General features: G+C 36.9%; 1 protein-coding gene across 1 annotated transcript; it reads left to right on the top strand.

Annotated features, from left to right (window-relative positions):
- The first annotated feature begins 4,542 nt into the window (after positions 1–4,542).
- On the top strand, positions 4,543–5,378 carry ZFP2 (zinc finger protein 2). The gene has a single exon (XM_088971756.1). It carries the CDS (start codon positions 4,670–4,672, stop codon positions 5,150–5,152), a length of 483 nt encoding a protein of 160 aa, XP_088827882.1. The 5' UTR covers positions 4,543–4,669; the 3' UTR covers positions 5,153–5,378.
- The last annotated feature ends 7,334 nt before the right edge of the window (positions 5,379–12,712 follow it).

The following is a 12,712-nucleotide window of genomic DNA, read 5'->3' as shown; positions in this document are numbered from 1 at the left end:
TTAAGATATTTCATCTAGAGCTATTTGGCGTTTTTGGGATACATAAATAAGGTAGAATAGATGTTTAGGGTTTGAGAAAACAATAATATTTAATACGATGAAAATGCAACTGGTTCATAGTCATAAAAACTAGAACAACATGAATAACTTGGAAACTAATGGATTTCTTGGGGTGTAGGTTGCCGCTTCTAACTAGAGCTTGATGGATCTTAGGATTGACCTAGATGTCATCCAGACATCCAGCTCTTGTTTGACCCACTTTCTAAAGATAACTGTAACCAAGCATATAGCACAAAATAATGGAAACTCAATTTGAAGTTATTTTAGATGATCATCTTAGGTAATTGTCTTCCGTATAATTTCTTACACGAATGAATAGGGATATTGTTGGGTCACGTTAAGTGGTAAACCTATATGAGTTCATTGATCACAAAGGCCAATTGCACACACTAGACGGTTTGGGCATTAAGTCGAACCTCTGGTGCTAGGTAAACCAATAGGTCACTACTCTAAACAACATTTTCCATGTTCAACTGAGTTACTCGTGTGTGGATCCTATGTGTGCATTGTAGCAAACACATGGGTCCCAAGCACACCACATAACCCTTTAAGACACCATTGAAATGGTCTCCATGACCCTAACCATTTTAACCCAACCAAGAGGGGTTGTGAACCATTAAGCGGCAATCACAGCCACGAATCTCTATGACTAGCCCCCCACAAGCAATAGGAGCACAAACAATTCATAAAAGGGTAAACCATTAAGCATACTCTGTACATATCAAAGCAATAAACAACTATTATTTCGGCAGACTCACTACAAAACACATAAAAATTTGTAGGTAAGACAAACATAAAAAGACAATCGGGTTAGGGCTTAACACGACATTAAAAAGGCTAAGCCTCGTATTCTTTCACCGCACCTCTACATGAAACATTCTTTTTCACCGCCGGTCGGAAATTGCAGTGGTGACCATTTGCACTAGGTAATGGAGTACCTTCAAACCACCGAAGGTCTATAACATAATTTCTTCTAACATGCGATTACTACTGACAATATTTAATAGAAAGGCAAAAGTGACATTTCAACATTATTATTACAATTTAACAACAATGATAATTGTCAAAAAATACTTAAGGATAATTTAAGACAATATATAAACAATAGGAATAGAATTAAGCAATTTTCTAAAGTAAATTTATCTAAATAATTATGAGGCATTTGAATTCAAAATTTAGTAAAAAGGAAAAGGCTAAGTAACAAAAGAAAGCTAAGTGATGAAAAGCTGATCATGATAGGATGATTACAAAAAAGTAAAATTGGGTTTTCAAAATTTTAAAACAGGCACACAATGTCACATGGGAACGAAAAATGTGGACCATTAAAGGAGTAGTATTTGTCTTATTAGGTCACTCTATAACGATGCTTAAGTCATTTAAAAAATCAGAGGGATATTTTAAGTATATGTCAGGAAACCACAGGGGAGGGATAAATATTTAACTCAAAATAAAATAAAATAAAGAAAGAATACTATTTGGAGATGAGGGGGAGGGAATGGAGGTGGATGCAAAAGAAATAAGCAGGAAAGGTGTATCGAGGATATATAAAAGCACAACAGATGTCATTATCCACGTGTAGACCAAAAAGAGAACCAATACTCGTCTCTCTGAAACTAGTACCTCCAAATACACTCAGTAAATGTTTATAAAATCCGACAAACTCCAAACATGTTCATGCTCCATTCTCCACATCAGAGCATTTTCTATTTCTTCTCCTTCTTCACCTTTGCAAATCCCAATAAAAAAATCTGATCAAACTGTAAACATCTATCCCTCCCAAACTGGGAAAACCAGAGGCTCCCTCGTCATTGCTCTCTTCCTGATTAGCTACATCTGGTATTCCCATGTAAGTTCTCTCTTCTCTGCTGTGCTTATCTGTGTTCCCGTTTTCTTGTTTCCTCTCTCTCTCTCTCTTTTGTTTTCCTCTAGCAATTCCCTTCTCAACTAAAGAAATGAAATAACAATTTTGAATTTGAATGGTCAAAGAAAAGCATCCCATTTGAGTTGTTTGTTAAATGGTTTATTAAAGATTAATTAGCTTCGTTTCGTGTTTGCCTTAGAATCTCATGACCAACTATAATGCAAATGCAACAGTCTTAACTTTTTCTGTCCCGTGTTTCTGGTTGGAGAGACAAGCCTCTCAGCAATAATGGCCGACCTACAAGGTTAAGATATCACATTTATCCTACTGTTGTCGAATAAGAGAACACCGCTCCTTGTACAGATTGATTCTTCTTTTTTTTCCCGTCTTTCTTGAATTTAATAAATTACCAATCAGTATATGCTTTTCTTTCAAGGCTGTGGTAAACTTTCACTGCATTTTTTTTGGGGGGTAACAACTCTCACTGCATTGAGGAGAGAGATGGGTTTGATATGATCATACATACAAGGATGTGGACCCACCTTTGGTTTATTCACTAGTGAAGCCTTCTGATCTATGGATTCCTCTTTTTTATTTTTATTTGTTTATTTGATTGACTGATAGATGGGGTGGTCATGAAATTATGATCATTAATTCTATGCATGGGATGGATTTTCTGCTTGTACGTTCATCATGGTTTCTGTTATTGAATGTTATTGTTTAGATCTGTTACTTGAAGGTGTGAAGGTTATGTGCAGGGAATTGAGGGTGTTGGTCCCCTCAAATCCATAATGTATATGTGACATAAACCTCTTAATGTAGATTGTTTAGTGAGTGAAATACCTGGACTATATATCTTCTCTTGGTTCTTGTTTGGTGTTGTTAATGTCTTGTAGTAGAAAGAAAAAAGGCCCCCAAAGAAGGTACCTTGAGGTGTTCTTTTCATTATTTTAATGCCTAGTTTTCTAAAATATCTAGGCTTTTTCTTTTAAAATTTTATTAATATTCCATAACCTCATTCTTTCAGACACAATAGCAACAAAACAATAATAATAATAATAATAATAATAATAATAATAATAATAATAATAATAATAATAACGAACTGATGGTGTCCCAAACAAACCTTTAAAAGCATCTGATTCTTGAGGTATACGGCTATCCTTAGAGAGTTTGGACATGGGGAGGGAATGAAGCACCATTTATTTGTTCCTTTTTTTCTGAGAACAAAGCCACCCACAAAGTACAAAATACTTTTCCCAGGTACAATTGTCTGATATCAGCCCAATTTATTGCCGGGTTCACTTGAGTCTGCCATTACCACTATCTTGACAAACATAGCCTATACGTTTTTGATAAGGCTTAGTTGGAAAGAGTACAAATACAAATATATAGAATACAAAATCTTATATTTTATATTATTTTGAACATATTTTCACTGTACATTTTCGTATTTGTACTCCTTCCAAACTGAGCCGAAAAGGAGATGGAAACTAGAAAGAATTACAGTGGAAGCAAAAAGAAGAAGAAAAAAACAGAGAGTTTATAGAGATAATTTACAGGGATCTACTACCTCACCATCGAGGTAACATGTACAATATTAGTGGAAAGCAACCCAAATCCCCTTTTGAATAGAGATACCTCGTGACCACCTAACCTCCACTAACAGAACATCATTGGCACCTTACCTCTAAGGTTGTGTTTGGTTTAATAGAAAATAAAATAAAAAAGAATTAGAGAGTTGAGAAATTTTGTAAAGTTCCATAAGAATTTAGTCGATTTATCCTCATTTCTATCAGCTTAGATCGACCAGTTATGCTGGGCCAGTGTTCGTCAAAGGATATAAGTTCGATCTGTTATCATGTTTGCGGTTTGCGCGTTCAGTATCGTCAAAGAGTGGCTTTTTTATCGGTACCCAAACAAAGAAATCCATTCCTCCATGAAAAATCTTTGTAGATTTCTAGTGGAAAGAAGAAGACGAAACCCAAATCAGGTTTGATTGGACGGATTAAGTACATGGGTTGGGTAAAGTAGATAGATAGATAGATGAAGAAATAGGGAAAGATGGGTGGATGGAAAATGGACTAGAATAGACTAGAATGGATAGAAGGTAATTAAGAAGGGGTTGAAAAACGTAAAAAAAAAAAAAAAGATAAAAGATAAAAGATAAAAACCTTGTTTGGATTTGGCCAAATTACGGAATCTCCATGGAATTTTTTTCTATGGACCGACAATGGGTTCAAATTGTGCCATAAATGGAGGCGACAACACTTCATTCCCCAATGGTTTTTGCAGGTTTCTGTCCTCCTCTTCCCCCTTTTTTTTCTATCTTTCTTTCTCTATTTTATCTCTATCCTCTCTCACTCACCCACAAGGCCATCACTTTGTATCACTCTTCTTTCCGTTTGTGGTTGCAGGAACAGTAGACCGTTGCATCTCATATAACGCAAGACAACACCTCTCTTATCTCCTCCATCAAACTGACCCCATCTCATCTTTTCTCGTCAATTGTATCCTCTTCTTTGATTTATTTCTTTCTACTATTGCACCCAAACCGCCATCCACCCACCCACTCAATCATCTCTCTCTTTTCCCATCTTTTATTTCTTTTTCATTGATTAGTAGACCTATTGCCCATATCTAGATTTCTCCTCCATTTATACTTCTACACTTCTCTCTCTCTCTCTCTCTCTCTCTCTCTCTCTCTCTCTCCCCAAACCATCCCTTCCCTCCACTTGAGCTATAACCATGGAAATAGAGCCCAACTCTTCAATAGATCTCACCATGTCAAACCAAGATCTCAACCTGGAGCTCGTCCTCGAACCATCCTCTTCATCTTCATCATCATCCCTTGGTCCCAACGAGCCTCGAGTTTTCTCCTGCAACTATTGCCAGAGAAAATTCTACAGCTCACAAGCTTTGGGTGGTCACCAAAATGCTCACAAATTGGAGCGCAGCCTAGCCAAGAGAAGCCGGGAGTTGAGTTCAGCTGTACGACCACATGCCGCTTTGAGCCATCGATCAGGGGCTGATAGTCGACGCAGTCAGCCGCCCTTTGCCGACTTGGAGAACCAACGCCATGTAGAAAGGTTCAGTGGTGAAGTTGGTCATGAGAGGAGAGAAATGGGTTACATCTCTGCCGGAATGGAAGGCCCTTGGTCCAGCATCCAGAGGCCTGAGAACGTCCAGATAGAAGAATTCAACCACCTAGACCTGTCTCTTAGGCTTTGAAGTTTGAATTACTTCTTCTAAGTTTTTCTTCCTTTTGCTAGATTATATTTTTTGTCTTCAACTTTCTTGGTTGATGATTTCATGTGAAATAGATGAGGGAAGAGAAGCAGATCAGAGAAATGATTTTATGAGTGCTTGGGGTTGTGATCAATGCCTTCTGTTGATATTGACAGTGTGATCAACTGATCATGGAAGTTAATTATGGGACTGTTGTTGATGAATAATCTGAGAAACAAGTGGCGAGGATATATTCTGGTCATTTAATAAAGACCAATAATTGATATTTTCATTACATTTCTCTCTTTTGTAATATTAAATCTCTTCTCTTGCTTCCATTAGACATGGAGAGCCGGTGACACCGCCTCTTGTCCTCTGCAAATGCCACTGTGGGTGTTTAGACCTTCAAACTCGAAATCTTGGCTTTTCTGGAAACAAGTAGCGTGGGAGTTCAGATCCTTTTTCAGCTTAGCAGGTGTGAGAACACTGGCAATTGTATGTTTTTGGTAATAATAATGCTTATATAGCCATGTGTATTTATCAGAAAACACTTGTCAGAGTGTGTTTATCTCCTCCTGATTGGTGTGGTTGAAATATCTCACATGAAGAATCTGAATCAGTATTTTGACAGTAGAGCAACTTCATATTGAAGCGACAGTATTGGGGAGATGAATAAAATTAGAAAATTTGAAAAAGAAAACTTGTGATAATTAACTAAGAATTATCAAGAAGAAACATGAAAACAAATCTAATCCAAGCTGAGAGGAATTATATTGCACTACTTTCAGCTAAGTCTACAGGCGAAGTTGAGAGAACCAGTCAGTTTCACTTGCACCTTGTTAATTATTTTTCGAATATTCAGGATTATTTTGGCTCAAATTCTACGTGCAGAGCTTATAATCAGAAAAATGGCAAAGAATACATATTCCGAAACTCATCCCATGAATTTTTTTTCTAAATAATTTGGATTTTGGTATTCTGTCAAAATCCATTTCCCAAAACCCAAAGTCGGTTTGCAGGTAGATTCTACAATGGGGCCTGGTTGTAAAGTTGATTATAGGATCTGTATGCTGAATCCAGAACAAATGCCTTTGATTCTTACTAGAGTCAGATTTTGAACAATAAATTCTCTAGATTCTAGAATCCAAAATTAATAGGGCTAGTTAATCATTTTCAAATCCCCCGATAATGGTGATCTGAAACATATACCACATCAGGTTATTCATTTTGAAATCTCTATTTCATTTGGGACCTGGATGAATTATATGAATATAATAATTAATTCACTTCTGTTTCCATTGCCTAATCCAAACAATCAGGTACCCTACTTCAAAGGATTTGACCCAGATTTGATTCATCCCAACCCCTCAACAGGACTTGATCATGATGAATTATTAACTCATAAATGAAGAAGAGCCACCCATTTTACTTTTTTGCTTTTCATTGGTGGGTGAATAAGCCACTCATTTTACTTTAGATTCATATATAGGTGAAGTCCCTAGTCTTAATGATGAAAATGGTCCTACAATCACGCCATTGAATTTCTCCCAAAGTGGTATTGCTTGCTGGATTCAAACGGAGGTATCTCTTAGATAGGATAAAGAAGCTAATCTAATAAAATCAAATCAGATGACTGAGATAGATCACAGTGTATGACTAGCCAAACAAGTACAAAAATGGTCACTTTTCTTTTGTGGCCTGAACCTTGGCTCCAGCAAAAGCAAAAGAATTAAGGAATTTTTCTTGTCATTGTGGAACACTACCCATCTAAGGATATGGACTTAAGATGCAGCAAAATCTGAAGAATATGCTCTTATAGACGGTGATGTGGCACCTAAAAAATACAGCTTAAAATAAAAAATAAAACTTTTTGAAATTAATGAAACCAACCAATTTCTCACAGTCCAACAGCGTGGTTCCAAGGTGCTGTCCACTGTTCAGAACAGGTGAATTTGATGGCTGAACTAGTTTTCGCATTTCCAAGAGCTGAATCTAAATTTAATTAGGCATAGCATAAGCATTGTTTTTAAAATTTAAACCATAGTCGACCCGGGTTATCAAACTGGTTATTTGGTGAGCCGGTTACATTAATCCTGATTTAATTGGACCATCACAAAAGACCCATTGACTCATTCAATGACCCGTATGAACCATTGACCGAGGTGATCCTTTCAATGGGTTACCAAGGTTTCATTATTATATTGTTTTAGTTTGGAAATATCTGTATCAATGACATCACAGGTTGACCCATTGATATTGATATGAATGGAAATACGGTTAAGCCAGCGGTCCATATTGTAAAACCCTTGATCTGATTCATGGCCTAGAGCAGTCCATCTTAAGAATTTGCACCGAAGCTCCACAGAGTGCAACCCATGGGCGCTGCACAGCCCATCCCAATCATCTATTGAGAACATCTCCCAATAATAAAATATAAATACGGGAGATATTCTCAATACATGCTGAAATGTGCATGTAACTGGAACAGGGACTGCTCTTCACATAGCTATATTCACACCAAGCCCACAATCACATCGCACCTTGTATTGGAAACATCTCCCATGAATAATAATATATAAGCATAGGATGGAGTGATGTTTAGAATGTGCGGCTCAAATATATTATGCCTATGACATTGGTGTGAGGAGAATATTCGGACTCCATGCTCTGTGGGGTGTCAATGTAAATCATGGTTTTAAAAAACGACCCAGAAACGGAACCATTCTGGCCATCGGTTTCCGGGTCGATGGTCTAACTGTCCAATTCGAATGGAGTGACCTATTTTGACAAAAAAAAATTAAAATTTAAAAAAAAACAGTCAAAAACCATTGAACGGGTCGACGAGTCGACCTCTCAGATCAATGAGTCATTGACTTTTTCAATGGTTTTTTACTAGAGACCGGATTTGAGGTAAAATAGAATCGATTGCCTAGACAATTTCCGGGCCAAACAATCCAACCGTCCGGATCAACAGCGGTTCAAAAACCATGATGTGAACTCCCATCTTAGTACCTTCGTTTGTGAAACTCTTGACTGGTGAAAAGTCCTGTTCCATGTCAATCGGCCTATACACGCTGCTATAGCTTGTATGCGTGGACTATTTCCCAATAGTTTCATGTACTGGAAAAGTGTTTATTTTTGGCCGTGTGATGTTCTACTGGACTGAAACTTGCCACCTCACAGAAGGACTATGTGGCCGACACATGGAACCCATTGTGCTGTCTTGTTCCTTCTGTGAGTTCCAAACTCCTTTGTTGCACTTATCGTGTTCGTGTAGCATCTCCCCATTTAAGTGATTATATATCTATCTATCTCTATCAAAAAAAATAAAAAATAAAAAATTCCCATTGCATCATAAGCTTGAGCAGAGAGAGAGAGTCATGGAAGAAATAATTGAAGTATCCATTTTTGGAAAATCATTGACTCAAGTTGCTTCAGATAATGTCTCTCTTCTCCCACACCAGACTTGACTTCTTTCTTTGTGGTGCTTAAAAACAATGTGACAGATCATAACCTACAAGAAAAAGACACTTTAATTAAGCAATCCCACTTTCGCACCTTTTTACCAAAAAGATTAAATAAATAACCAATCCCACACGAAAACTAGGCTGATGGACCCAATTGGTTGGCAATTTTGTGTCTGATCAGCCAATTGTTTTTTGGATTATAGCATTAAACATATCTTCTTACTGTATTTAAGCCAATCCATAGTTGAAGGTTGTGTTTAACTTTGATTCTGGTTAAATTTTGAAAAGGGAGTTCCAACGTATGCGCAGTGTGCCAATTGTTAGACTTTATTAATTAACATTAATTGTATCTCAGATCAAGCTAAGAAATGATGGCTATGTTTAGGGCTATAAATGGATCAAATCGAATAGGATATAACTAGTTCCAAATTCGACTCAGATCTTATGTATAGGATTCTAGTCTGATGGAGGGTGATTTGACCTGACCTCCTAACCAAGTGATACGTGGACATGACTCGACGTAAGTGACAGTTTAGCAGGACAGCTTGGCCACAACTCGGCATAATGAGCTCGTTGAAACCCCAGCAAAATAGCTCACCACAAGATAGCTCGCTACAGAACAATTTGCTGCAAGGCAGCTCGCTACAAAGGAGCTCGCTATTGAGCAACCTGGAGTCTTCGGGAAGCTTCTTATCCGACAAGACCGTGCCTGTCAGACTTCTCCCACGTCTCTTGTCGGGCGGCGCAACACCTGCCAGTCCAGAGGCCCACGACTCTCGCTAGGCGGCGTCGTGCACGCCAGCTCTGCATAACGTCTCTCAGCTGACAGGACCGTACTCTGCGGCAGTTATCTACACTAATCAAATCAGCCTGGCGAATAACAGTTGTAGCAGAGGATCAAAGGCAGTTACACCTGATTTGACAGAGCATCAGTATATAAAGACCCCAATTTCCAAGGGGCAAGGTAACTTCTACGAAGTGCGCATCTCCACTCTTAGCTCATTTTCCTTTATTACTCTCTAAGCTTCCCATCGAGTTCTAACTTAAGCATCGGAGTATTCCCACTAGGCGAACTCCCCGGGAATCCCTCATCTTATTCTCCTTCTCAGGTGTTGTCCGTTGCCAGATAGAAGCGAGGCCCCTGCCAGTTAAGAGTGACCAGATCATGCTACACCATAGTCAATTTCTGATTGTAATGGATATCAAATCGCATAAACAAAATAAATTAAAAACGATGATCGAAATATTGTATATATTATTAACAAAATTAACTAAAAGTATTCTGATGTTGTATTTCATGAACAAAATGATTTGAAAATTTCATGTATGAAACTAGAACCAATGACAATTTGGCAGTGAAAACATGATATTAACCCAACTCTACTAATTGATACAATATAACTTTTTTAAGTATATATGTCATACCCAATCAGATTTAGATAAGGTGAATTCAATTATATTAAATTATATTCCAATTGGAACTCAAACAATCAGATGTAGTTTGCATCTGAGCCATGTTAGACTTAACCAATGGGTTAGCGGATACAATTGGATTATAATATCATATAGGGGTTGATGATATTAATCGGACAGGGGTGAATCCATAATTAATCCAATTATAGACAAAAGGAATTTGAATCACCTTTAGGCCTTATTCACTTTTTGATAAATTAGGGGGTGTTCTTTTTTTGGATTTTGAGAGGGGGAAAGTTGGTCATTGGGACTTTGGTTCCCATTGACTAAGAATCCAATGTTCATTTTTCAGATTAATGTGGGGAGTAGGGAAAGTTTATTTTCCTAAGTATCACTTAATACCCAAGTAACTGATACACATCTCCTAGGTGGGTAAATAACTTTCCCACCCAGGAGGAAAGTTGTTAACACTTGAATGGGACAAAAATGCCCCTTTTAATAATGGATTTTTATGACTAGAATGGTCATTACCTTATTTACCTGAGAAATAAAAGAACATGGGTAAATGCACTTACCCAGTTAAATATTTCCTAGGAAAAACTTACCCAAGTAATTGCATTTACTCGGGTAAGTAACTTTCCGAAAAGCGAATGGGGCCTTATTGGTAAGTACTTTTATCCATGTTCTTTTATTTCTCAAGTAAATAAGATAATGATCGTTTTAGTCATAAAAAGTCATTATTAAAAGGGGCAATTTTGTCCCATCCAAGTATTTGCAACATTTCCCCTAGGTACAAAAGTTATTTACCCACTTAGGAGATAGGTATCACTTAACCAACTTTGCCCCTCAAAATCCAAAATAAAATAAACAACTGGCCCTTACTAAATCAATTCATAAGGATACTTTCAACATCATCCGCCTTTCATCTACCCATATATAATTCTTTTTGCAAAGGGACTGTAATGTGCATGCGAAGTATGTAGAAAGGTAGCTTACTAGATGAAAAGGGGCCGGGTCATGTGGAGTCTTAAGCCGGGTTCAAATCCTGTCCAATGATCAGGTGGAAAAGCCAACCCTAGCCAGAGGATTTCTCAGAGTTTGAGAAACAACCTATTTAGGTAATGTGACCAGAATCAAGAAAATATACAAAAGAAACATAATAGAGAATACACAAGATCGGTTCAGCGATTTCTGCATTAGGGCCCTAATGCAGGAAGCCAGTAGTTTTATATGAATGAATTAGGTTTCAACAATGCTTGCATGATCTGAGAGCCCTATTTTGCTTATGTTAATTCCCCTGGAATGCAAAGCATCTAATTGCCAGTTCGTGTTTGGCAGGTGAGCAAGAAACAGCCTACACTCTCTAAGCTCTAGCTATCCTTCTTTATTGGTATTACAGTTTGTAAGCCAAAACTATTAAAGAAATAGAATTAATTGTTAGGCCAGAATTCTTAGGCTGTGTTTGGTTTCGTGGGCATTATTGCATATGAAGCAAAATGAAACAAGTGTTTAATTTCACTGTTGATCAAATAAATGATAGAAAACTGAAACGCTTTGATTTTTGTACATGGGGCATTTGGAGAAACGTCAAATTCTTATTTCCTCCAACGCCCTAACATTTCTTGAAACCAAATACTGATGTGGCACACTTTAATAATTATTAATCTGAGATAGAGAATAAAAAACGTTTAAAGTAAAGTCCAACCAAACAAAAAAAAAAGCAGAAAGTTTCAAATAAAAAAAAACTACAAATAAACAATCTATCTATAAATATTCATGGAATCATGGAACCAAACACATACTTAATTATTAGAGTGGAAATAAGTACCCATTACCTAAAAACAAACTTGTGTGACCCCCCCCCCCCAATTAGGAGGGTTTGTGTCATGGTGCTTTCATTGGATTGTAAATGTTCGTACGTTGGAGTTGTACATGCTGCATCCTAGGAAAAGTTTACATGGTCCATCGCTGCGACATCATTGTTTGAGAACACAGTTATCAATATTTTTTAGACACGCTATTGGATACATCTAATTTTAATTTAGCCCTTTCATTTTTAAAGTAATTGGAAAGATGGACCAATGTAGAGCAGAACTCAGAACAAGGAACACCAATTGCAAGAAGACATAATTAACAGGTAAGCATGCTACCAATAATTATGGCGTCAATGGACTAAGTTCGGGTTGGACCCCATCCAGTCCAAATGTCTTTTGAACGGGCTGGACGGTCCAAAAGATTATATGGACTCAGACCGGTTGAAAATTGAAATATAAATGGTTTGTGCACATAGTGGACCGAATTTGGATAAAACCGATTGGTCTAATAGTTTAAAGTCATTAAATTTGTGAATCACAGTGAAAGTGGCTTGGTCAAGTTTAATATAATAAAACTACATTTTTTAAACTACTTTTATAAAAACACTCCAAAGTATTTCAAAGTATTTTTATAAAATCATTTTCGCAGAAGCAATTTTGTGAAAGCACTTTTACAAAATTATTTTGATAAAACCATTTTTATGGAAGTGCTTTTATGAAAGTATTTTTATAAAAGTACTTCCACAAAAGTACCCTTATGAAATTACTTTTATAAAGACATTTTTATGAAAGCATTTCTACAAAAGCATTTTTTAAAAGCAATTTCATGAAAAGTACCTTTATGAAAGAACTTTTATGAAAGTATATTT

Source organism: Nelumbo lutea, chromosome 2 (assembly GCF_056320005.1).
Source record: "Nelumbo lutea isolate HS-2025 chromosome 2, American lotus-T2T, whole genome shotgun sequence".
Classification (NCBI taxonomy): domain Eukaryota; kingdom Viridiplantae; phylum Streptophyta; class Magnoliopsida; order Proteales; family Nelumbonaceae; genus Nelumbo; species Nelumbo lutea.
The sequence above is the reverse complement of the archived record's forward strand: the minus strand, read 5'-3'. Positions and strand labels throughout refer to the sequence as shown.

Bases quoted from the DNA above. Each gene is read 5' to 3' on its own strand.
- ZFP2 (XM_088971756.1), top strand. From the start codon at position 4,670: ATGGAAATAGAGCCCAACTCTTCAATAGATCTCACCATGTCAAACCAA.